Below are 27,466 nucleotides of genomic sequence, written 5' to 3'. Positions count from 1 at the left end.
ACTCGTTAAAAAATCCATTTATTTTCGATGTTGAATTACTGATTAACAAACCAAAGTGCACGTTCGCACGTAATTTTTTTAATGCGTTAACCATTATAAAAGTAGGGTGCACTAGTTGGAATGTTTTAACCCCAATAAGTAGGTTATAGAAACAGCAATGTGTAGGCACCACTATTTAGGCGTTGATTGGAAACCTCAATATCTACTTGCTGTACCCAGGCAGAAAATCGAGGAGGGACATCAGTTATAATTTGATAGGTGTCCGAACTGAGTTTGTCTGTTGCCGCTCGGTGCAAAATGTTTATCTCGTCTTATAAGTCTTTGGCGATATGGATTCTTGTTGTGGCATTGTTTCTCAATGAATTTGGTGAGTTAAACGTTAAGATGTATTTAAAAAATAATGAAACCTTTTAAAAGTTAATGAAAAATGAAATGATATTGGTTTTGCGGTATTTTAAAACGTCTTACCAAAACAAAGCGTCCACTTCTATCATAAAGGACCATTGAAATTTGCAATGCTCATTACCACGAATCCAGGCTGTAGGATTTCTTAACTATTGTGCCTATATTTTGGTGTTTCTATGATAAAAGTATAGTCGTTCGATGGTTATTGACCTATAGTAATCGACGTGTTTGAAATTATTTAAACAAGAGTAATAAATTTCGTTAAAATTACGTTAATTTAAAAAAATATTTAGACCTAGTTCTACTGGATTTAAATAATATTTTTTGAAATAAAAGCAAATGTCGGGAGTAGTGGCCTACTCCTGTAATCCCTTGCGTCTGGGAGAGAGAGTTGGTGGATGGCTGTGTGACGACAACCACCAATCCCCCAACGGGTTGTCGGAATACTTCCGCCACGGGTGTCCCCACCCCTGTCCCCACGTATCCCCCCGTTGGCGTGGCCGGTACACTTATCTCACCCTGATTAATCAGTTATTGTGTGCTGGTGTCTAAGGCCTTGGGTCGACTCCGATGTGTGTATCTCCAAAAAGATAAAAAATAAAAAATATAAGCAAATCGAACGATTTCTATTGAATAACGAAGAAATTTCTTTTAAATTGTCTGAATAACTGTTTCGTTTATTGATTTCAAACAGAACTTGATTAAAATTTTATTCTTGCATTTCAGAGAGAAATTTGATAATGATATTAAAACAAAACCTATTGCTTTTTTCACAATGATACTGCTTAAAGGAAAGTCTTTCAAAAATGACAAAATGTTATTATAATTTTATTATTGTACCGTTAACGTGAAAAACAGTTTTGGTTTTGAATTTAAACTAAGACAAATATTTTTATATCATTTGATATGTAAAAGTTGATTTAAACAAAACTGAAACCAGTGGACCCGGTTAAAAATCAAAATTTTTTTAATCAATCGATTGAGTATCTTAGAAACTTTTGGTATTTAATGTATTTTTCTTTCCAACATGATGTTTTTGGTTTTGAGCCAATACTCTGATATTTAGAAGCAGGAGCGTATTTCTGATTACGCCGTACAACGCACCTACTACAAACATTCATTATCACGTACTATAATATTTCTACTATCCGCCCAGATGACGTGTGCAATACCGGATGGTCCGACATTTGTAAATTTTGAGTACGAGATTTTGAAATCAAAATAGATTTTGAGATCTCAAAGCACGATTACCGTGTTGATTTCTAGCTTCTAGGCAGATTTTGAGAATTTGGAACTGATTTTCGACCAGATTTCAGAATGTTTAAGCTGATTTCAAGATTTCTAAAATTGTTTTCTCTCGAGTGTACGATATTTGAACGAATGTCGGACCCCTCATAATACCCTTTAAATTTAATTCTAAATTGGGTAGGTTAACCAACATCTATGACATGTGCACTCTCGAGTATGATAATTTTTGGCTTAAATCGGATTGTAGAAAAGTGTTTATGTAAAAATAATTTTGTGTGTTCAGTAAGCAATATTGTCTGTGTTTGTATAAATATAGGAAAAATAACAAGTTCAAAAGCTTGCCAAATTATACCTCTCCTCGGAAGAATTTGCCCTTGGGCGTATTAAATATTGGACACGGCACTCAACGATATTTCGCCATATTCAAAGCATCCCCCAAAAAATGTTATCCCGATGCTATCCCAACCAGTAGATTATTTTTATTATAATTATAATAAATATTACAAATGTTATTGCACTAAACAAATTTCCCATATCAATAGAACAAAAAACCAACTTAAGTCCAAAACGTTATTAAATCACCAAAAAAACTATTAATATACTCTTCCGCTTAAGCTGAGCTTATAATTTACAACGAAACGTTAGATGTATCGGTGGTTTTGTGGTAGAGCTCTCGCCAATCATGCAGGAGGGTTCGGGTTCGAAACCCGCCCGATGCGATCGCAATATTAGAGGTCGGGGACGGTTAATCAATATCTATGTTGCATTTGTTTTTTTCGGGGGAAAAATATAAACAAATAAATTTACCGGTTAATATTTCGGAAAATGATTAAAAAACATGTATTATTCGTAAAATTTGAACTTTTTATCGGAAAACACGTCGTTTTTCCCATTAATTTTACAAATTTATCAAAAAACAATTAATCGGATAATTCAGAAATATAAATTACTTGATCAAAACGTTTTACAAATAATTTTGAGAGCTTCATCTATTGAATAAAAGTTAGCCATCCCCGACCCCTACGCAATATGATACTATGACGTAAACCGTGAACATTTGGTGGAAACCCTGCCATTTGGACGTTGAGAAGTTTACCGTAACCCTCAGCACTCGGTGCGTCCCAAACGTCGAAGATTATACACGCACAATGATAATTCGCAAAATAAAATTATAATACACCCAATGACACAAGAGGGCGCTTTTGGAAAAACCTTTTCCCTAATTCCAAGACAGACAGACACAAACACCGACAGACACGGTTATTGCAAAAAGCTACGTAATCATCGCATCTCGACCTTTAAGTTTCCGTGGAATTGGAATTTCGAAGGTGCTTTTACCTCGGCTTTTACTTTGTGTATCAAATCATAAAATGACGAAAAATGTGGAAGGGGGAGGGAATGGCGAACAAACGAGGAAACGTTAGGCAATTTTCTATTTAATTTCACCAAACCCGCTCAAAAAATTTAAATTACATTTAAGCTCGTCTGTTTTAAATTATCTAAGTATAGTTCATTCGGGAGATTCACACTGTTGTCTTGTGAGAGTAAGTGCGGAAAAAAAAGAGATTAAAGCTTAATACCAAAAACATTCTTATGATCAATGTTAATTATTCTACAAATTATATTTCGTAACTTAAGACTTCTATGGGTTAAAGAGTTCTTTGACTTAAGAGCCCAAAGGAATTCCCAATTTGTTTCTAACTCCGCCACTTGTTTAACCAAACAGAACTATCCTCTAATCACCAAAAAAAAATAAAAATCAGAACTCAACTCTTTCATTTCTATCCTCTTCAACGACGATACTTGCGCGGAACCGAAGTGGCCGTGTCACGCACTCGCGCAATAAATTTTAGTCTGCTAACGTTATTTTAGTCACAAATAACACTAAACGAAACTTGGTAGTTTCCAGCCCGAACTCCAACAACGGTTGAAAACGATAGCCCGTGACTGTCTGGTCGTTGTGGCATCGGACAATGGAATGGAATACTTTCGTTTATAGTGATTGGTATTATTATCGATCACAGAATAGCAGGACATAAAGATTAATCATTAGAATAACCTGACATATTAAATTACCCTCTGACCTTGATTAAGTTATCGTTACTTTTCGATAGTTGACATGAACTTCGACGTTTTAAATAGCTTTGAGCACGAAATTTAATTGCGAAAAAAAGGGGACTTTTGACTTACAAGTTGTTAGTGGACGAAGTACAAAATTCAAATAAAAATTAACCAAAAAATGGTCGATTACTTGTTCTGGCTCCTATATTTTATTCCCTAGGATAACAATAAAGACATCGCGTAGTTTTATTAAAATTATAACATTAAATGAATGGAATTTTCATGTAATTCAAAAATTTCGTTATTCATTAAACTTTGTAAATCTTTCTATTATTCATAGGAAATAAAAATAATATTTAGTTCGTTTTGAGATTTTTATTATGGAGAAAAGGTCTGAATTCTGTACCGATTTTACAAAGTTTTTAACAAATTAGGAAATATTTGCAAAGCCTGTCGTATACTTCAGAAAAAATTATTTACAGATAGAAATATGCCATTCCTTTAAAATAGCCCAAAATGGTCAAAAATAATTTAGAAATTGAGTTTCTATAATTTTCGGTTCGAATTATCTTAGCGAACATTGCAATATTAGTAGGGCATAAATTTGCGGATAAGAAACCAGGCACGTCACCCACCTGCAATTTAACGATGGCAATTTGCTCCAACCCTAAACATTAAAAAAATAATGTATGGTCTGTGCTATAGTTTGAATTGAAAATTCTTTACCGAACAATGACACTCTCTCCCAGCTTCGGCTATTGGACTTGCAACCAAACTAAAGTATTTTTTTCACTAGTGAGCCCTGTGCTTGAATAAACCTTGTGCTATCCAAGTTTAGTTAAGGGGAAACCCTATGAATGTGATGATTTATGTCATTTTTGGAACCATTTTCTGGCCGTTTGGGCTATGGTAGAATAGTTCTATTTTTTTAAACTAAAAGTTTGATATGAAATCTCAAATATACAGGATGTCTTAATTTGATCGGCCCAGCGTTTTTCTCAAAAACTATAGTTGCTAGAAATATGAAAATTATCAAGATATACTCTCTCGGGGAGGACCCTTTTCTTTTGGAATTTTCAGAAAAATCGTGAAATTTTTCACCGTTTTGAAATTTTTATTTTTTGAACGATAGGTGGTAGATGCAATTTTTCAATGAACAAGTGGCAAAGCGTACTCGGAAACCTTTAATGAAATTGGTTTGGTCAAAAATGGACAATTTGTCATTGAAATAATACGTCATGAAAAAAAAGTTGGTACTACCATATGTAACATAAGTATGCCTCTGTATAACATTTCCATTGAAAAAATTCAAAGAGAGCTTGTTTCACGCGGAACATACATTAAGCGGAGCCAAAAATGCTTATAATTCTTGCGCTATTGAAAAGGTTACCATGGAAATAAAATCATGTGATCGCGAGGCACGAACTAAACTTGACATGGGCAAAGCCAGAAACGCGCGAGGAATTTTCTCTAACTTCCGTTTCCCATCAGTAAAGTTGATGACGCATATTTCATCACGGAATTGTAAGTGACGTAATTTACGTCATATCCCGTGAACAAGGTTTCATTAACGAAAATGCTTTTATGGCATACTTATGAGTGATTATGTTACATATGGTACTACCCAAAAAGGCTTACGTCTCCTGAAAAAGAAAGAGAAACCTATCTAATTTGAAATGAATGTTTGTTTGTAAAGGTAAAAAAAGGTACTGTTTTTTACAGGGCCGTGTTTGTAAAGGTAAAAAAAGGTACTGTTTTTTACAGGGCCGTGTTTGTAAAGGTAAAAAAAGGTACTGTTTTTTACAGGGCCGTGCTTAGAGGTCTCGCGGCCCTGGGCGAAATGCATGGGCGAAACTGACAAGTTGTGAGTATAGCGGCCCTCCGGTATAGACATCCCTATGGTAAAATTTTAGCGGCCCTGGGCGACCGCCCGGCTCGCCACCCCCTAAGCACGGCCCTGGTTTTTTAAAGCAAATCATTAAAAAATCATTCGAAACAATGTTTCCATATTTCTCAAAAACAATTTTTTTATTATTTTCTAAAAAGGAGAATGATTTTATTGAAGCACCTTTTTCAGTCCTTAATAATTTTTTTTATAAAATATTTAAATATAACCATAATTTACTTCAAAATTGTATATTAATTAAAGTAATTATCAAAAATGACAACAAACTGATTTTAAGAGTTTAAGGGAAACTCTATGAATCTGATGACTTATGTCATTTTTGGAAGCAATTTTTGGCCGTTTGGGCTATGGCAGAATAGTTATATTTTTCGAGTTCAAATCCTCCATTCAGAGTAATATTTTGTTTAACATTTAAGTTACTTTTTTAAAATATTTTTAACTTGGAAAACCAACTCAAAACACAAATTAAGCAAATGTTTAATACCACTTTTTCTGAGAATGGCTTAATATAGTATATGGATGGGCTTGGTTTTATTTTATTAAAATCCAATGTAATTGTATTAAAAAGGGTTATAGTTGTACGGAAAATTTCACCGAAAACTTGATTTCACTAATAAATATGTTCGTCTTAGTTAAGAGATTATCATCTTTTCCAATATTACAGGCGACGCAAGTTTAATTATTTTTTATCTCCACAGCAAAGAATTAGATTTAATAAGATTAGTTTTAACGTGATAAGGAGTATTGAAAGCTTGAAGGGAATGTATGTACCGAATTTATTTGGTGATTTAAACATTGGAAACATTGTGATTTTTAACCCGATAAAAATTCATATTTTAAAATAATTTAGGGTCTGAATTGGAAATGTATCCTGAACAGATTTTATTTTAATACCTATTCAAGAAAATAAAACCAACACCACCCTTTTATATTTAGCCATTCTCATAAAATCTTGAATTAAACATTTGCTAAATCTCGGTTTTTGAGTTGATTTTCCAAGTATTGGATTTTTTTAAAAAGTAACTAAAAGGTGAATCAAATTATTACTCTGAATACAGGGTGTCTTAATTTGATCGGCCCAGGCGTTTTCTCAAAAACTATAGTTGCTAGAAATGTGAAATTATCAGGATATACTCTCTCGGGGAGGACCCTTTACTTTTGGAATTTTCAGAAAAATCGTGAAATTTTTCACCCTTTTGAAATTTTTATTTTTTGAACGATAGGTGGTAGACGAAACTTTTCATCAACAAGTTGTAGAGCGTACTCGAAAACCTATAATGAAATTTAATAGGTCAAAAACGGACAATTATTTATTGAAATACTACGTCATGAAAAAAAACAAGTTGGTACTACCCAAAAAGGTTTACGTCTCATGAAAAAGAAAGAAAAATCTATCTAATTTGAAATGATCGTATGTTTGTAAAGATAAGAAAAGAACTGTTTTTTAAGCCAAATCATTTTAAATAATTTTTTAGAGAACATACAATTTACATAGTAGAATTTCAGAATTCACGCGTCTTATTTTAAATGAGGTTCAATAATTCCACCGTCCGCTGCAATAAAAATCCGTGCGCGATTAAGCATATTTTGAAACGAAGCACGGACCATCTCGGGAGATACGAGTTCGAAAGCTGCGATGATTCTCCGCCGTTGATCTTCTTCGTTAGTGACAGGCGTTTTATACACTTCCTCCTTGACGAATCCCCACAGGAAAAAGTCCGGCGGTGCGAAATCTGGGGACCTTGGAGGCCATCGTACTGGACCGTTCTTGCCTATCCATCGCCCAGGGAACTCGTTGTTAAGGTACTGCATGACGTGTCTTTCTTGGTGGGCAGGTGCACCGTCATGCTGGAACCAAAGGCGTGGGACGTCGACTAATGGCACATCTTCCAACTCGTCTGCGACTTCATTTTGTAGAAAGGCCAGGTAGTTCTGCCCATTGAGTCGACGCGTAAGAAAAAATGGCCCAATAACGCGATCTCCCAGAAGACCAGCCCAGACGTTTAAACGGAATTGTACCCGATTGTGGTGATGAAATCCCCAGTTCGGATTTTCATCACTACACATGTGGATATTTTGGCTGTTAAACGGGCCGTCTCTCCCAAAGGAGCACTCGTCGGACACAAGAATCAAACGGAGGAAATCTTGGTTTCCGTCGGCCATAGTACAAAACCAGATACAGAAATCCAGCCGAAGTCGCTGATCACCATCGTAAAGTGCTTGTTGGAGCGTGGCACGAAATGGGTGATAATTATGACGGTCAAGGACACTCCAAACGTAATACTTTGACAAGTCCAAATCCGAGCAGGCCATTCTTATGCTTGCTCGAGGGTAGGCGACAAAGTAGGCGATGACTGTGTCTTCCATGTTGATGTTGTCATGGCCAGGTCCGCGGAATCTGTGATTCACGTTGCCTTCGTTTTAAAAGTCACGGACAGCACGGAGAACAGTGTGGTATTAATTCATCTCTCCTTCCTTAACTTCTCCACCTTTATTTTTTTCCATCGTAATTTAATACACGTCCTTTTCCTAACCCCCGGTATGTATTTATCTACGGTACGGGGGTATTCATATCCATTAGTCTATGTCAGGATACAACAGGCCCTCAATGGGTTAGAGTGTGCAATAACTGGTGGCTTTACCGGGGAGTCGGGGTCCGGCTCTTGTAACCCATAAGGGCGGTGGCGCACTGGGAGATGTTAGCTTCGATCAAATGATCCTATCTCCACCTCCGACGTCGGTCAGGTTTGGGCTGGATACTGAGCTTCGGCTCAGGCTAACGGAGAGGGTCCGGGCAAACTGGCCGACTCGGCGGATTGGGTAGCCTGCTGTGGGGCGGCGGGCCCCCGTATGAGGGTACGGCGGTCCTGTTTCCCGGCGTTCTGGAGTCACACCGGGATCTCCGGTGCCAGCTGTGCCGGGTTACTTGGACCGCCGGTTGCTCGTCGTTCCCCTTTAGGAGCTCTCTCTAAAGGGTTTGACTCTTTACCTACGTAGGTAGGGTGTCGGCTGGAGTTGCTACAGCATCCATTCTTAATCCCACTGCTGTGTGCGAAGTGGGGATTGGTCTACCCATTGCTGCACCTTCTGCTGGATTGAGTGGCTGGCGTCAAAGGTGCGACCGTCAGTAGTAGGGTACTACTACCGATGCTGGATTTGTCACCTGTCCGGGCTAGGTGGACGCTGGCGTAGGGCACTATGATGATAGGCCTCCGGTGGTATGGTCTCTGTAACTAGGTACACTGGGCTATAAATTCTGACACACTGTCAGGATACAACATTTGAAATAGTCGACTCACTTCACGTGCATTTCTTTGGCCACCTCCGTAGTATAATTCGACCATCCTGGACCGCTGTTCACAGATATAACGAGGCATCTTTTTATTTTACTGGAGAACGTTGAGAGAAAGATTTTAAAAAGAAACTGTGTCTCTTTAAATACTAAAATGGAGCCACACTGTAAGCGACAGAGTAGTGCAAAATAAAAAACACGTGGGAAATTCAGTTGGCATAAAATAGACGGTTTCATGGACTTCTTTCAACTTTCTGGCCCCAAATAAGACGCGTGAATTCTGGAATTCTACTATGTAAATTGTATTTTCTCTAAAAAATTATTTAAAATGATTTGGCTAAAAAATTCGATAGGTTTCTCTTTCTTTTTCATGAGACGTAAACCTTTTTGGGTAGTACCAACTTCTTTTTTTTTTCATGACGTATTATTTCAATGAATAATTGTCCGTTTTTGACCAATTCAATGACATTAAAGGTTTTCGAGTACGCTCTACAACTTGTTGATTGAAACTTTTCGTCTACCACCTATCGTTCAAAAAAAAATTCATAAGGATGAAAAATTTCACGATTTTTCTGAAAAGTAAAGGGTCCTCCCCGAGAGAGTATATCCTGATTATTTCACATTTTTAGCAACTATAGTTTTTGAGAAAACGCCTGGGCCGATCAAAAATTAAGACACCCTGTATTCAGAGTAACAATTTGATTCACCTTTTAGTTACTTTTTAAAATAATCCTATACTTGGAAAATCAACTCAAAATCCGAGATTTAGCAAATGTTTAATTCAAGATTTTATGAGAATGGCTAAATATAAAAGGGTGGTGTTCGTTTTATTTTTTTAAATAGGTATTAACATAAAATCTGTTCAGGATACATTTCCAATTCAGACCCTTAATTATTTTATAAAATGAATTTTTATCGGGTTAAAAATCACAATGTTTCCAATGTTTAAATCACCAAATTTAAGTACATGCATTCCCTTCAAGCTTTCAATGCTCCTTATCACGTTAAAACTAATCTTATTAAATCTACTTTCTTTGCGGTGGAGATAAAAAAAAAATTGCGTCGCTTGTAATATTGCAATAGATGATAATCTCTTAACTAATACGAACATATGTTAGCGTCAGAGATTCGGCGTCATGGTCTAGTTCTCCTTAATTAAATTATTAGGCGTATTTAAAGTGATAACTGTTTATTACGGTTAAATAAGTAAAGTATAAGGTACAAAAACGTTTCATAGGCTAACGCGACGGCCGGCGTGGCCGTTCGCTATGGGAGTCGGGCGAGAGAGAGAAAGAAAAGGGGGCGAAAGGGGAAATTCATACAATGTCTACACATGCGCTATTGACATATTAAAGAATAATATTTAAGGGGGTGCTAAACGTGGTTGCTTTCACGGCCATCCTAATTAAATTAAACACTTGTTTAATTCGAGAAGTTTGAAAATTCGTTATACAAAATTAGAAAATAGTTTGCACGTAAAACAATAAAAATGTTCGAAAGCACAATAAAACAGTCATACAACATCATCAACCATTAAATGTAATCCTGAAGGTGCGCGGGCGTTTTTCGTAATCTTGACGATCGATTTAAAGGGCGTTGAGCACTGGCATCGTCTTCCACTGATTGTTCCTTTTCTGGAAGTGGCACTTTCTGTTCGTAAGTCACTAAATTACCATCTAAGTCAGAATCGGAAGTATCACTGCCTGAATCGTTATCGACAATGATCCACCTTTTCAGTTTGTCGGCCGGCGCAGAATTTCGGTAGAATTTTTGGGTGCGAGGCGGTTTGGAAGGTCTTCTATGACGTAACGGTCGCTAGCCAACTTCTTCGTAACCACGTAGGGTCCTTTGTATTTCGCGGCCGTTTTTCGCGGTTCGCCAGTTCCTGGAGCATCTCATTTTACGACAACTAAGTCGCCCGGTTCGTAGCAGGTGGCTTCACATCTCTTGGCGTTATACCTCGAATGACGTTTTTGCTGATCGCTCCTAATCCTTTCGATCGCGTCGCGACGTCTTGACATAACCGCCTCGTCAAAACTGTCGGTAATCGCATTGCTCACGTAATTTCCGGTTGGACTTCGAGATTCGTAGTTGAAAAGTAGCGCGAAAGGAGTCGTTTGCGTAGCTTTATGACATGTATTATTTAGTCCCCATTGGACTTGTGGTAGATGTATGTCCCAATCTTTTTCGTCTTCGCGGACACAAAGCGCGACGATTGCTGGAGTTATCGTACGGTTAAACCGCTCAACCTGTCCGTTTCCTCTTGGCGTTGCGGTGGCGTTAAGCACGTGTTCGATGTCGGCTTCTTTACACAGGCTTTCGAAAGCCTTACCCGTATAGGAGGTGCCTTGGTCCGTTATTACACGTCGTGGCGACCCAAAAATTCCGATCATCTCCGTTAGGAATTGTCGAGTAGCGTTCATTCCGGTATTTCGTACGGCTTTAAGAATGGTGAATTTCGTAAATCCATCGACCATTACTATGATATGAGCGTTTCCCTTTAAGCTGGTGATGAATGGTCCTAGATGATCGATGTGTACGGTATGAAAGGGGTCTCCAATTTTATCTATGGGGTGAAGCATTCCTTGCATTTTACCCGCTGGCTGCTTATGATATTAGCACGGTAAACAAGAAGCGATGTATCTTCGGACAGATCTTCTCATTCCGGAAAACCAGTACTGAGTTTTAAATTTTGCGAGAGTCTTATCGAGAGCGAAATATCCGATGTCATCGTGACATGATTTGACAATTCTCCACCTTGCGCGCTTGGGTACGTTACGGGAGTCGGGCGAGAGAGAGAGAAAGAAAAGGGTGTGAGCCCTGGTGAAGTGGTCGCGATCCCAAAAAAAAAGGGAAATTCATACACATGCGCTATTGCCATCTCGAGGCGAGGAAAATTAAAGAGTAATATTTAAGGGAGTGCTAAACGTGGTTGCTTTCACATAGTTATTAGTGAAATCCAGTTTTCGGTGAAATTTTCCGTACAACTATAACCTTTTTTAATACAATTACATTGGATTTTAATAAACTAAAACCCACCCCATCCATATATATTTAGCCATTCTCAGAAAACGTGATATTAAACATTTGCTTCATTTGTGTTTTGAGTTGGTTTTCCAAGTTAAAAATGTAACTTAAATGTTAAACAAAATATTACTCTGGACGGAGGATTTGAACTCTAAAAACATAACTATTCTGCCATAGCCCAAACGGCTAAAAATTGCTTCCAAAAATGACATAAGTCATCAGATTCATAGAGTTTCCCTTAAACTCTTAAAATCAGTTTGTTGTAATTTTTGATAATTACTTTTATTAATATACAATTTTGAAGTAAATTATGGTTATATTTAAATATTTTATAAAAAAATATTAAGGACTTAAATAGGTGCTTCAATAAAATCATTCTACGTTTTAGTAAAGAATAAAAAAAAAATTTTGAGGAAAATGGAAACATTGTTTCGAATGATTTTTTAAATTTGGTTTACACGAAGCCTCTTATATACCAAATGTCGATTTGTAACATTCTTAAAGGCCGACTACATAAATCTTCGGTTTACTCGACATTTCAGCTACGTGCATACCATCCAGGCACTGTCGGTCTGCGTTTTTAAGACACTAAACGGTGACCAAAGAAAATCGGCTTATATTCAAGTTTGGATCAAAATACCCGGTGGGCTAAACGAAACACTTTCTTTTCGGTGATTTATGGTCTTTCCTTCGTCCCGTTATTGTTTTTTAATCCAAATTATAGCTTATTTCTATAAAAAAATTCATGTTTTATTAATGAAAATTATTGCTTATATTATACTCCGCGGCAGTTTATTTTTTGTTGCTGATTACTGCAATAAATAACTAATAAACTAATAATAATAAATTTTAAAATTTTAATGTTAAATGAGTAGTGAAGAAAATAAATATAAATATGGATACCTTTTTGGGCAAAATTTGACCAAAGATTTTGTGTTAAAAATTGGAGGAGCAGTGGACTGTGATTTGAAAGCAGAATGACGTCATTCTGTTGTTCACAGGAGTATTTTTGTCGTTATGTGGATGGAGTACGCAAGATTAAAATATAATGAACTGAGTTTATTCAGAGCAAGTCAACAATTAAGAAACAGACAACGAATATTGTACGTTTATATATGCAGCTAAAAAACATTTGTTGCCATAAAAAATGAAAGGTAAAAGATAAAGTACAGTAGACCCAACGATGGTCTTTATCAGTTACAACAGTCCCCCTTAAAGTCCAGAGCTGGATTATTAACATTTTAGCTTTGGCGTCAGATTTACTGATGATCTTTAATACCCAAATTCTGGATGCAGGAATGGTGTTTTGGTGCAAAGAGTCCCTTCGTTAACACGTCTGCAGGCATATCATTCGTTGACATGTATTTCAAGTCGATGGCTCCAGATTCGAACGCTTCTCTGATGAAGTGATGACGGATGTCTATATGTTTTGTGCGGGAATGGAAGATCGGGTTTCGGACAAGCTTTTGGGCTCCTTGGTTGTCGTTGTAAATTAAGATGGAATTTGTTGAGATTCCAATCTCCCCTAGGAACTGTTTAAGGTACATCGCTTCTTTTGTCGCTTCCGTCATAGCCATGTATTCGGCCTCAGTGCTTGAGAGTGCGACTGTCTTTTGTTTTTTCGCCTCCCACACGACAGCTCCATTTGCCAGTTTAAAAAAGTGACCGGTGTACGAACGTCGATCATTTACACAGCCTCCCCAATCGGCATCAACGAATCCTTGTAGCTCTTCTCCACTCTTTTTGAAAAGAAGTCCATGTTGAGTTGTACCCCTCAAGTAACGTAAAACTCGCTTTCCAGCTTTCCAGTGCTCTTCGTTGTAGTTGGTATTGAACTGACTCAAGGTGCTCACTGCGTACGAGATATCGGGACGAGTGGAAACGGCCAAGTACATCAAGGATCCGACAAGGCTTTGGTACGGAAAACTTTCCATGCTCTCTTCCGACGGAGATTCGGGTTTTATCAATTTCTCGTTGGCGTTCAGCGGGGTAGATATTGGTTTCGAATCTTGCATTGAAAAACGTTGAAGTACTGCCTCCGTATACTTTGATTGCGACATGCGGATAGTTGATTTTACGAGGTCTTGCCGGAATTCGATGCCTAGGCAATGGTGAATAGCACCCAGGTCCTTCATTTCAAAATTTCTTTTTCAGTTCGGATTTCGTCTCCTCCATCCATCGGGCATTGTTGCAAGTAATGATTAAGTCGTCGACGTAAATGGCGATGAGCATTATGTCTTCGCCTTTCTTCGAGATGTAAACGCAGGGGTCAGCCTTCAAGGGGCGCATTCCTATCTCACGCAGACGTTTGTCCAGTTGTTTGTACCACTGCCTTCCAGACTGCTTCAACCCGTACAAGGCCTTCTTGATGCGACATACTTTATTTGATCCTTGTAAGTCGGAGAGCCATTTGCGAGAAGTTTTGACGACTTCATCGCTTTCTTTGTTCGCTTTAACGATCGCTTGGAGGACATCTACAAGGCCATCTGGTACATCCATATAAATTTCTTCATCAATGTCGCCATTTAGATATGCAGTTACGACGTCCATTTGATGAACCATCAAGTCAAGCTCCACGGATAATGCCATTAAGAGTCTGATTGAACTGGATCTGACAACTGGGGCAAATGTTTCTTGGAAATCCACTCCAGTCTGCTGGGCAAATCCTTTGGCGACAAGTCGAACTTTTCGTCGTTCAACTTGGCCGTTTCCGTCATATTTGGTTCGAAAAACCAGGCGGTTGCCAATGGCTTTGCGGTTTTCCGGCTGGGTAACAATTTCCCATGTCTTGCACTTTATTTGGGACACGAATTCGCTTACGGTCGCCACCTTCCAGTCCATTGCATTTTCGGAAGCCATCGCCTCCTTTATGTTCGCTGGGTCTGGGATACCAATCAGGCTTGCTGACTCATTTTGGATTTCAGATAGAGTAGTGCTGTTTGGGATCATGTTATACTGCTTTTTTGGTCTTCCAGGCTCTCCAGTACGTATTAGTTTAGGCCGTCCAGGTCCTTTCTTCAATTCCGTTGAATCGACGCTTTGCACTCCAACTTCAGTTGGTTCAACGTTCGTCGTTTCAGTGGGTGAATTTATTTCAGCATCGACTGTTTCAGATTTCGTGGAGTCATGACATTCTTTAACTTCGTACTCAGCGTACATATCCGGGCTAATGAAATCTTCGTAGTTGTCGTTTTGATCAAATTTTGCCAAGAATTTGGCATTTCGACTTCTTACTATTTTCCTTTCATTTGGCAGCCAAAAACGGTACGCTTTCGATTCCGCGGAGTAGCCAATGAAGACCGCCTCTTTGCTTCTTGAATCAAACTTTCCCTTCGTATCTTTTTCATCCAGAATCAGTGCTTTTACGCCAAAAGTTCGCAGATAACTTAGGGTGGGTTTCCTTCCCGTCCATCTTGTAAAGGGTAAATCACCATTTATGCTTCGAGAAGGACATCTGTTTCTGATGTAATTAGCTGTGGCGATGGCTTCGCTCCAGAATGATGGTGGCAACTTAGAATGGATTAGCATGCATCTCGCCGTCTCCACTAACGTGCGATTCTTCCTCTCCGAAATTCCGTTCTGTTGTGGCGTGTGGGGAATGGTAAGTCTCCTCGAAATTCCACTTTCTTTTAGGAAATGGTCGAAATTGTTGTTGCAGTATTCCGTTCCGTTGTCGGATTGCAAAGCCTTGATTTTTCTTCCCGTTTGGCACTCGACTCGGTTTTTAAAGTCCTTGAAAGCGTCCAAGACTTCATCTTTCGTTTTTAAAAACGAAACTTCACTCCACCTTGAATAGTCGTCGGTGAAGACGACGAAATATTTTGAACCACCTATCGAAGAAACCCGCATTGGTCCGCATACGTCTGTGTGGATTAGTTCCAGGAGCTCAGATGTCCGGTTTTCTTCAGATTTTGGAAACTGTGTTCGAGATTGTTTTCCCATGACGCAGATCTCGCAGGTCGATAGGATTTCCTCGTTCGCCAGCTTGAAACCGTGAGCCTTATTCTTCCGGGCCATGTCTTTCAGGCTTCTTTCGTGGACGTGACCCAATCTGTAATGCCAGTCTTCCAAGTTAGACTTTGGAGTAATTTCGACTTGCGCGGCGTTGACTGCTTCCGTATCCTTCCTCAAGAAAAATAGATCTCCTATCCGATCAGCGATGGCGATTGCTTCCCCATTGGTTTTCAGGATGATGGCCTTTGACTTTTTAAAAAGTACTTCGTAACCTCTATCCGTAACCTTGGATATAGACATCAAGTTCGTTCTCAAGTCCGGAACAAGAAGGGTTTTTTTCAGTTTTAGTATTCTTCCCGTTTCGCCGTTTGTCGTTTCGATTTTGACAGTGCCGATGCCTTTAATCTCCGTCGAGTCATTGTTGGCTAAATTAAGCGTTTTGTCGACCTCTTCGATACTTTCGAACTTCTCTCCCTTCGACGTCATATGCGAAGTTGCTCCGCTGTCCAAACACCAGACGTCTTGTTCGTTTCGATCGGTGTAGAAAGCGAACTCTTCGAGGTTTCTTCGGCATTCGGTGACTACGTTAGCTTTTTCTTCGGCTTTTCCAGCTTTATCTGGAAGATTATTCTTGCAATCCGCAGCTTTGTGACCAGGTTTTCCGCACCGGTGACACTTGTACTTGAAAACGGCTTTCTCAGCTTGACTGTTGGATTTCAAAACTTCAGTATTCAGCTTGTATTGTTTCTTGCGTGGTTGTTTCTTAAAGGCAACCATGGCGTTCTGAATCGTGTCCTTCTCTTTAGACTTCCTCGCGTCCGCTTCTTCAATGATTTTGATTTTTAAAGCGTCTGGTTCAGGCAGGGTGTCCCGTGACTCGATAGCGCATCTGAAGTTTTCGAAACTGTCCGGCAGGCTGTATAGAAGCATGATGGCCAGCAGGTCATCGTTGATTTTCAGCTCCATTTCCTCCAGACGGTCGACTGTATCGAAGAACTGCTTCACGTGCTCGTGTACATCTTCGCCTTCCACCATTTTGTTGAGCGTGAGTCTCTTCAGCAATGTCGCTTTACGGGCAGGTCCTCGAGACTGGTAAATCGATTCGAGTTTTAACCATACGTCTCGAGATGTGGCACAGTTTTTGATCTGCTTCAGTTCCGATGGGGTGATTGCAAGTACTAGATCGGATTTGGCCTTTCTATCCATCCGGTCCCAATCTGCAACGGTCGCCGAATTTCCATTGGTACCGTTCACTAATATTGGTCTCGGATTACTTCCATCCACGTAGGTCCATACGTCATTCTTGACAAGTAGCGCTTCGACTTGCATTTTCCAGGTGTCGTAATTGTCTTTACTGAGCCTCTCGATCCTTACATTGTGACTAGTTGCCATGACTGAACAGGAGCTTGTGTCCTTCTGTAATGATCTTCTTGACGCGTACTTCTTTCCTGACAAAGACTAACCCTATGCAAATACTTTAGCTACTAATCTAAGCGCAGTGGAAGCGTGCTGGGCCCATAACCTGTCGTTATGTGGATGGAGTACGCAAGATTAAAATATAATGAACTGAGTTTATTCAGAGCAAGTCAACAATTTGGAAACAGACAACGAATATTGTACGTTTATATATGCAGCTAAAAAACATTTGTTGCCATAAAAAATGAAAGGTAAAAGATAAAGTACAGTAGACCCAACGATGGTCTTTATCAGTTACAACAATTTTTTAATACTATTTCAATTAATTTGACAAATTAATCAACAATAAAAAATAATATATGTCACTTTAAGGCCGCACCTCTAACGAGCTCTAAACTGTTTTTTCAGTTCGAAGAACTGTTTTCGTTATAATCTAAAATATAATTCACAATGTTTTATTAATCAAAATTGAAGTTCAATTCCGTATTTAAGCCTTTTGTACGCATTTTTAAAGTACCCCCATTTTCTTTCTCTCCTTAATCTTTAATATTGAACACGTTTTCCTCCGTCTTGTCTTCCATTTTCTTTTTTCCGCGGTTTAACTCGTTCTCACACACAATTCTTTAAATCATGGGCCAAATAATGATAAATGTAAGTACTTATTTTTATACTTACTAAGTTCGTAATTAGTATAATATATATCATTATATAATATTAAACATATACTTTCCTAGAATAGTTAAAATTAATCTAAAACTGAGGGGCCAATATGGCAGGATTTTTGAATAACAACCGCCACTTATTTCCGAATTCCGATTTAGTCAACACAAGATGGCGTTCCGGAAACCGGAAATTTCTGCTTGATTTTGCTCCCATTTTTTTTTTGCTCCTTTTCCCCACCTACTAAAATGGCCGCCTGTTACTTTTGGTGGACGACTGATTTAGTACGTGTGAAGGTACCAGAGTCATGTCCTGGATTTATCATTATTTGGCCCATGTTTAAATTGAGCTTATACTATTTTATTGTTAGTTTTTTGTTCGACTCGTAAGCATATGTGCCGAAGTACCGCGTTTTTTTTTAAATTAAACGTTCTAACTTAACCCTTGTAAATTAACTTGTAACATTTGGACCGTTGGTGGCTTTCCATTGTTCTAAATATTCGTTACTACAGAATCGGAGTAAAATAGTCACAATGTTACTCTTCTTACCACTTTCTGATGAGTCAGGAACAGCTCCGTTATTGCAAAATTTAGCTCATCTTCCCTTTAGGTTTGATACGTAGATGGTTGCAGGGCCGTCTTAAGACCTTTTGGGGCCCTGGGTTAAATTATTTCTTAAGACCTTTGCGATCCCCAACGGTCAGCCTTTGTATGTCCGTTGTCTAAATTCAACTACACAATAATCAAACCAAAACTTTTATTTTCAAAGTATAACATAGTCCTACTGAACAGCGACTCGCTGTTAGGTTTTAGAAATTGTTGGTACCGTATGATACGCGATGTGGCGATGAGTCAAATTACGTAACTAAAAGATATATAATATTAAATGAGCATAAATAATATTTAACCAACTAAACCCTTATCCCTAGAGTAGAGGCTGTATGGCTGGCCTTTCCGGGGCCCCAAAACTGGGTGGGGGCCCTGGGCTGTAGCCCATTTAGCCCATGCCTTAAGACGGCCCTGGATGGTTGTCGTCTGTCTTTGCGTATACTTGTACTTCTCAACAAATATTCCAAAGAGATAACAAGTTTTAAATATTTGATAAGATGACTATCTCTTCGAAACTATACTCGTTATAAAAGCTTGAGCCTCGGCGCCAATTAATGCCAGTAGTACAAATTTTCCCCTTCGCTTGTAGCGACTATGGAACAGAGTTAAGACTGCTTTCGGAATATAATGGCCCAAAAGCAATTAAAAGATCCAAATTAGCTTAAATTCTCCAAAATTAATTTTTTGAGGCAAGCCGCTGCAAAACTTTTATCCAATAATCAGATCTCGTTGCAAAACCTTAATTCCATCTGCTTATTTTCGGGATTGTCACTCTTATAGTTCAAGGAAAAAAAGGGTCGACCGGTGATTTACACAGAGACAAAATTCGTTATCTTATAGTTCCAGGATCTGAGGTTGTCTGATCGATATAAACCGAACGATTTATTTATATGTATAACATAAAGTGATAAACATACGATGTTTTGCTATCAGCGCTAATTTGAGAAAGTAGGGATCCATTTTAAAATTAAAATTAAAACAATGGGAAATAGTTTGTTATTTTAGCAATCTTTAAACTTAGGAAATATGTTTAAAATAAAAGCTAGACCGCCCGCGAATTCACGCCATGCGCTATGTTCAGAGTTCGTAGTTGTGCGAAATTAATAATTATTAGCATTTTTTATTTCGGTAAAACAAAACCCAATTTTTCTCTTTAATTAATAAATAAACTTGTAAAAGGCACTGCCCCAACAACTTAACAGTAACCGAACCTATAATCATAATTATCAGCCACAAATACAAACCCTATTGTTAGGTGGGAAAATCCCTATTGACTTTCCATCGATCGTTTGACCTAGAAACTAGAGTTCACAACGTTTCGCCACACAAAAAGGCCCCAAATAAATTCACCTTGTGGAAATTTCACAGAGACACTATCGCTAATTATGTCGATGCCAACAACTAACTTCATTTCGGCTAAATCAATTAATTTTTAATTATTTTTTTTTAATTGTCTGTAGTATATATACAGACAATATATATAAGTTTATGAAATATAGAGAGAAACAAATTTCAAATTTCCACCAGTACCCGATGGCTACGCCAGTTTAAAGTGCTTTGACCATGGGTATATTTCGGTCGATGGTTAAACTAATAATGTTTGATTTGAAAGACGAAGCATCGGGAAATAGAAGGAGGAGGAGGAGGAGGTGCAGAGGATATCGAAGGTGCTACAGGGTTTCGAGAAGAGCAATCAGACAATTACCTACACCACAAAGAAAACAATTTGAGGAAAAAGCTGGCATCGATCAGTCCAAGGATGTTATTGTGAAGTAAGGGTTCCTTTTTCGAGTCTTAAATCTGATTCATTAGACTGGCTTTTTTCCCCGAACTCATCTGGTTTCAATTTCCATAAAAAACTAGCTAAGGTTAATGGTAATAGTAAGTGTTTGGAGCTTTTGTTTCGTAGGGTTTTCCACCATCGTCCTACCCAATTTAACCCAGCCCTATAGGAAATTCGCTTCACAAGTCACTAGTTGACTTAAGCCTCTATGGTTCCTTGGGTATTAGCTTAGCTTAGTTTAGCTGTAAATGGTTTTGTGACACAGATTTTTGGAATCGCTTCTTTGACTTATGGCTAAGAATAAAGTTAGGAATCTTGATATCCAGCAAGCATAGTTTAACTTTTGGAGTCAATTGGCTTAGATCAAATTTAAATGTATGTTTCACTTTAGTACTAACGAAACGCCGTAAACCATAACAGCTCAATTTGAAAGTTTCAACTATTGATGATCGGTATGCCATCTTTATATATAGACCTATTTTTTACCCTACATCAAATTATCAATTTATGAATTCCTTTAAATGTTTAATTATTTCGTTTATCGAATGCAATACCGAAAGCGTTTTTCGTTTTCTTTTGTTAAAACGCAATAATCAAACAACGATGGTAAAACACGAATTTATTCGCCAAATAAACTCTCCCTCCACACCTTAGTAGTCCGTTTACAGCTATCCAATGGGTGCTCTGACTTTTTTCCCTTTTTTTCCCTTATATTTAATTGCTTTGGATAAATTGTTCATGCTTAAAGAGTACATAGGAGCCATGATAACTGCGTAGTGACTTTTACGAAACGAATAAGAAATTTGAAAATTACTTTGGTAGGCGAAAGGTTAAAAGCACATTCGCAGAATTGAGAAGTAACAAAAAGTTCTTGCTGACGTAAAAATTGACTATTTGGGCTGCAACTTTCCCACCTAGTGATTTCCAGCGTAGAAACTCCGTCCAGGTCATGGTTTCTCATGGGAGAATATCAACGACCTATTTTGACCCGAGAGTTGTAAAGCTCTTAATGGCAATGTATAATCTTCATATATATGCCTTGTTATAAATCCTTAAATGGATTTAATAGCTGCTCTCAAAAATTATGTCTATTTCAGTGCATTCATCGTCACATACGTAGCTTAATTGGGTCGACATTATTTGAGCATAGAAAGTAGATGGAAATAATTAACATTTTATAAATATCTTTCATTCGTCAGAGCTATAATTATGAACGTAAATTTAAAATCACTGATCTCCAATTAAATCTTTCTATGTCAGACCAATGAAATATACCAGTAAGCATTAAAAAGTCTTTATTTTGCAGATGCGATAAAATTGATAGCACCAAAGAGAGCACCGCAGCCTACGGTGATATTACTAATATATTGACTGGTGTTCTCGAAGAATTACCATTGCTGAACAACATTTTAAACATCCTCCCTCAATGTATAGTTCTACCTGTAAATCTTTTAAACTTTAGTGAAGTTACTAAAAAATCGTAAATATTTTAATAAAACCTTTAATATTATTAATGTTTGCACCATTTAAAAATAATAAAAATTTCTGGGAATTTGAATAGAATTTTGAAGAAAAAAATGTATTTCACTTTTAATTCAAATAAAATAAATTAAAGTTACATGCAATCAAGTTCATTTTATTACCAACTCTAACATACATGACTAAAAGTATTTAAATTTGAAGTTCTTCGTTTACATTGCGAGTGATTCGTACCGCTCTTTAAATATATACAAATATACAATTAGTCCAAGAGCCCATGACAAAATTTAATTAGGTTAGTGATTTGTAACAAAGAACTGTTTGTCTTACGGGTCAAAATGGGGGCTTTCCGGAAATACGAACCACGTGACGTCACTTCCGGTGACCTTTAAAATTGATATGACCTGATATTGGTATCATTCGATTGGTCTCAACGTGGCCTTACCAAATATTGCTAAATTAACTTTCAAATCTGAACCAAACAGCGTATAAGACTAAAAAAGTAATTTTGTCATGGGCTCTTTCCACTCCGTTTCTGGAATATTGTTCTGCTAGATATTCATTACAGATATTATTGTTAACAACGGAAGACGACGCGTCTTGCCCGTCAAAATGTATTAATACATATATTTTTTATTATTTTTTAAATGAATTTCACTTAACATTTATATTGCATAAATTCAGGCGGTAGAAATTTGGAGAAATTATTATATCAAGCCCTAATAAGATATTTTTGGATTTTTTACCACCGTAAAATCAGACTACACAATGTAGTAAGGTTTTAGGTTGGTTTTCAAATGACTTTTTAGCCATGTTTACTATTTTAGTTTTTACTTCTATGTCCCCTAGGAGGGGTTTTACAATCACCGTGTCTGTCTGTGTGTGTTTCTGTGAGCTGTGATAGCGTTACCGGGCAAAGTCTAAAATGCGTTACCGGAGCAAAGTCGAGTCGAAAAACCGTGTTTTCAGTTTAAAGGTTGGCTAAACCACCGTGTGACGCTGAGCTAAAACGGATGAATTTGCGGTTGGGTTGTGTTGCGTTTGGTTGTTTTTTGTCGTTAACGCCACCGTCGTCACGGTTGCAACTCAGATTTGTTGGAAATTTTGTTATTGTAATGTTTGTGGAGTGTGGGAATGTTGAGTTTGTGTTATGTCGGTTGTGGGTGATGAGTTTGTTTGTATGTATGGGTGTTTTCTCTCCAAATTCTACTTATGGGACGGACTGAGTGCTGAGGGTTACGGTAAACGTCTCAACGTCCAAATGGCAAGGTTTCCACCAATTGTTTACGGTATTCGTCTAAGTATCAATTTGCGAACCCGAGCCCTCCTGCATGACAGGCGAGTGTCAGGGACGTACCTTTGGGGGGGGGACAGGGTGGGAGGCTCCCCCCCCCCCAAAGTTTTGTAGAGTTGGCAAATCGAGGTGGACCAAATGAAAATTATGAAACATGTTAGTTAATTAAAAGAAATTCCTAAATCGATAGTAAACGATATGGCAACAAATCATTTAGAATTTCCCAGCAATTTACTTCCCTAATCTCATAAACTATGTTTTAGATTTCTATGTAGTTGCTTCTCCTTATGTATAACTTACAAGACCTGATTTCTACGCCAGGCAGCTAGTGTGTCGGAACTTTAGTTCAGCCTTGTGGGAAAAGTTTTTTAAATAGTCATTTTTTCCTACAGCACCTTATAAAATTGAAAGGCAGATAGACGCGTGATAGAGAATATCGGTTGTTCGTTATTATTTCAGTGATCATTTTCTACGTTAAATTTGGCAATCTGTATAAAATTTATAAAAATAGTTTTAATTTCTATAGGAGATGTTACAGTTTTTTTTACTTAGGGAAAATTAGGTAAGTCGTGAATATTATAGTGATATTCTTTAGGAAAGTGAAAATTTCTCAAGCCAATATTCCTAAAGTAGCGTTGGGTATAGATAACGTGTGATCATATGGTGTGATACGGTGTCGGTTATTCTTACGTTAATATTTCAGTAATAAGTGTTTGAATTGTTTATGTTATATTTGGATATGAATAATTCCAGTTATTCAAAGCAGTTCAGTTAAACAACAACTAGTATTCGTCAGGATGAAATGTATCTATTTTTTACTACAGCGGGATACACGACGAGAAAATAGTAGGCGGGTTTGATGGGATTTTTAAATTGCTGTACATCGTTTAATCTCTGTTTTCTTTTTCGTGTATCTCACTTTATATATAAAGAGAGTACGCAAATGCTTCACTCAATATAACCATTGAATTGGGAATAATACTGCTAGAATTACAATTACGATTTCGGTTGCCATGGTTACGCGGGACCTGTTCTGATAAGACTGTACGATATTCATCTTTATAATTAGGCGGTAGCGCCATCTATATTTTGTAAAGTTACATGGCTGAAAATAAATAATTATTAGCTAACTCACCGTAACTTGAGTTACAAAGGATCGTGTTGACAGAATAAAATTATTTTTAAACAACTTCAAAGGTTTGTTTGTTACGATAAATCATACATTTCAATTTCGCATCAGATTCGCGAAAAAATTCAATTGCAATATAGTTTCCACCACTAGAGACAGATGCCGCCACGGTAGAACGATAAAGTTGAATAATTTTCCTTATTGAACGAAATTGGTCCCTCGCCAGTCAGATTTAGTTGTACCTCTATTTATTCCCAACTCAATGAATATAACTAAACGCCACATACCAGCCTGAACCCTTTTTTCCAGATTCAAAGTGAAACTAGGCCTTTTAGCTTAAGTTTATAGATTTCCTCATTTTTTGTTCTATTGTTGTTATGAGAAATTTTTCTCGTGTTGGGGCCTGATGGATTTTGCGTCGACGGTAACTCTTGACCATCCTTGAGTCTTACCCAATCCTGGTTGTTTGGGCTGCAGTAGAAAATGATCGCTATTAGTCGCAGCAACGGTGTATGATGGAACCAAATGTGTGGAACTTCGCGGTAGGGAGTTTGAACGCGTCATTCGTGGCTTCCCAATAATAATTTGTTTGAGATCATGATTTTCTTTTAGAATAGTATCAATAGAAGATTGCATTATAGCCATCTGCTTCACAATCCCAGATACAGCAAGATGTAGAGAATCCAATGCAGAGTCACTACTGTTCGTAAGGCTTGCAGACAATGCAGAGTGATGAAACTCATTAAGAATCTCAATAAGAGTTGAAGGATCTAGTGGGTCGCCTTTTCGAACTGATGCCGTCGTGATATCTAATGCGGCCGTTGACGTGGAATGTCTACAGTGGTCGCATACATAATTATCGTCACATTTGAACGAAATAAATTCGGCCTCAGTAACCTTTGTACATGACAAATGTACCTTTTTACAGCATGACTGACAGAGCAGAGACTTTTGCTTACCTACAAATGACTTAGCACATTTAGAGCATTTAATTAAAGAACCTGCCATTATGACCAGAGAAGCTAGGGCATCGATAACAGAGCAGTGAACAACTTAATCAGTCGATGGAATAAATGTAAGAACACTAAGCCTAGGGTACTAAAAATGCTACACAGTTGATCAGTTTCACGGTTTAACCAAGGGAAAAATAACGGGCAAGCAATTATGTTAAATATTATACAATCAGATAGAATAGCAAAAAGAAAGTGTCATCACAATGATAATGCCCAAAAATATTGTTAGTACACATTAGCACAGAATATAAAATACTATCGGGAGTCCAGCGTAATATAAAAATACCGACACCTTAAAATTACTATTCCTAAACATCAGCGATACTCGTTAACAACACCAGGCGATCCAGTCGCAAAACACAAAACAATATTAAAATTAAAATTAGGAATGCAAACTAGGAGATTTGTACAACAATCAGCAATAAGACGAAGGAAGTCCCCCAAGAGGACGGGCACGTCGCACAAATAACCGCAGGTAGCCGCGTCGCACCAATTAAATTTAAATATAAATAAAATTGAATAATAATAAAATTGAATAATAATAAAATTAAATAATAATAAAATTGAATAATAATAAAATTAAATATAAATAAAATTGAATAATAGTAAAATTGAATAATAATAAAGTTAAATATAAATAAAATTGAAAATAAATATATTGTATAATAATAAAATTAAATATAAATAAAATTGAATAATAAAATTAAAAATAAATAAAATTTAATAATAATAAAATGAAATATAAATAAAATTGAATAATAATAAAATTAAATATAATTAAAATTAAAAAATAATAAAATTAAATATAAATAAAATTGAATAATAAAAAATTAAATATAAATATAAATAAAATTGAATAATAATAAAATTAAATATAAATGAAATGAAATGAAAAGAGTGTTTAATGTGTATTAAAACAATACATGGAGTATCAGCAAGTTAATACACGCTTGTTTCAAATAGAAGGCTTCAAAAGTCGCTTGACGACTTAGGCCTAAGGTGGTGCCTTGGGTATTAGCCTAGCTGATTATTATTATTAGAACACATAGAAGGTTTATATAAAAGGTTGTCGTTCAATATATTTAACAACATTTGAAAACAGAGAAAAAAAAAACAAAAAAACAATGAATATTCTGTTAAATCGAAGTAACATAAAAATGAAATAATAGTTATGAAAAGTTTTTTAGGTCGGAAATTTTTCAGGAAAATATATCAATCCTGGAAGCATACTTATTAGCTGTTTTTTTTTAATTCGGTTAACGGGGTCCAATGACAAATTTTAGTTTTAAACAAACTTGAATTTCGTAGTTTGGAACTCGAAATCCAATGAGGATAACGTAACAGAGGTAAACCAAATGGCTAACTCTGAACTACTTAAAGAACTTAAATCGATTAATAGTAAATTAGACGATCTAACAACTAGTGTAAACGATACGAAAAAATCTATAGCGGCAATTGAGAATAGACAATGCACTATGGAAACTAGTTTACATAACCTAGAACAAGTTGTAACCCAAATCGGAGATATTAATGATAGAGTTGATAACCTTCAAGATGACCTTAAAGTCGTTGATACCCAGGCTAAGACGCGTTCGGAAGCTAACAGAATGCGTATAGAAAACCTTGAGGTTACTCTAAAACGAAACAATTTGGTGATTAGGGGGCTAGCTGACAAAGAAACCGAAGAAAGAAATGTTCTTGTTAAGACAGTTACAGAATTACTCACCCAAAATTTAAAATTAGAAATCCTTATTTCGCCTAATCAAGTATACCGCATGGGCCCCTTTAAGCCCAATAGATGTAGAAATGTAATTTATAAGGCCGACTCTTATGACGCAAAGATGTCAATATTATCTAAAAATATAATGCTGAAGGGAACCTCTGTTTTCATCGATCACGATTATACAGTGAATCAACAACTAGCCCGTTTTAATCTTAGGAAATTTGCCAAATCTAAGTTACCATTAAAACCCAAATGGATATCTACCAATTCGTTTATGATTGATCAAGAAACTTATAAATACGATTACGCCACAGAAACAATCATTAAAAAAACCTAAGTCAATGAAAAAAGATAAACAAAGAGAAAGGGAAGAAAAAATAAAAAAAAAAAATCCTGTATTTCATGTTCAATTATTTAGTTAAATGTTAAATTTAATTTATTGTAATGTTTGTAGTGTGAGGGCTAAC

General features: G+C 37.0%; 1 protein-coding gene across 1 annotated transcript; it reads left to right on the top strand.

Moving 5' to 3' along the window:
• Positions 1 to 208: 208 nt before the first annotated feature.
• LOC149956105 (uncharacterized) lies at positions 209 to 21,854 on the top strand. Its single transcript, XM_090164842.1, has 3 exons — positions 209 to 367; positions 20,191 to 20,350; positions 21,668 to 21,854. The coding sequence occupies exons 1-3, from the start codon at positions 298 to 300 to the stop codon at positions 21,843 to 21,845; spliced, it is 408 nt and encodes a 135-aa protein (XP_090020968.1). The 5' UTR covers positions 209 to 297; the 3' UTR covers positions 21,846 to 21,854.
• Positions 21,855 to 27,466: the final 5,612 nt, after the last annotated feature.

Source organism: Leiobunum rupestre, chromosome 2 (assembly GCF_980474605.1).
Source record: "Leiobunum rupestre chromosome 2, qqLeiRupe1.1.hap1, whole genome shotgun sequence".
NCBI classification, from domain to species: Eukaryota; Metazoa; Arthropoda; class Arachnida; order Opiliones; family Sclerosomatidae; genus Leiobunum; species Leiobunum rupestre.
This window is presented reverse-complemented; position numbering and strand designations above follow the sequence as displayed.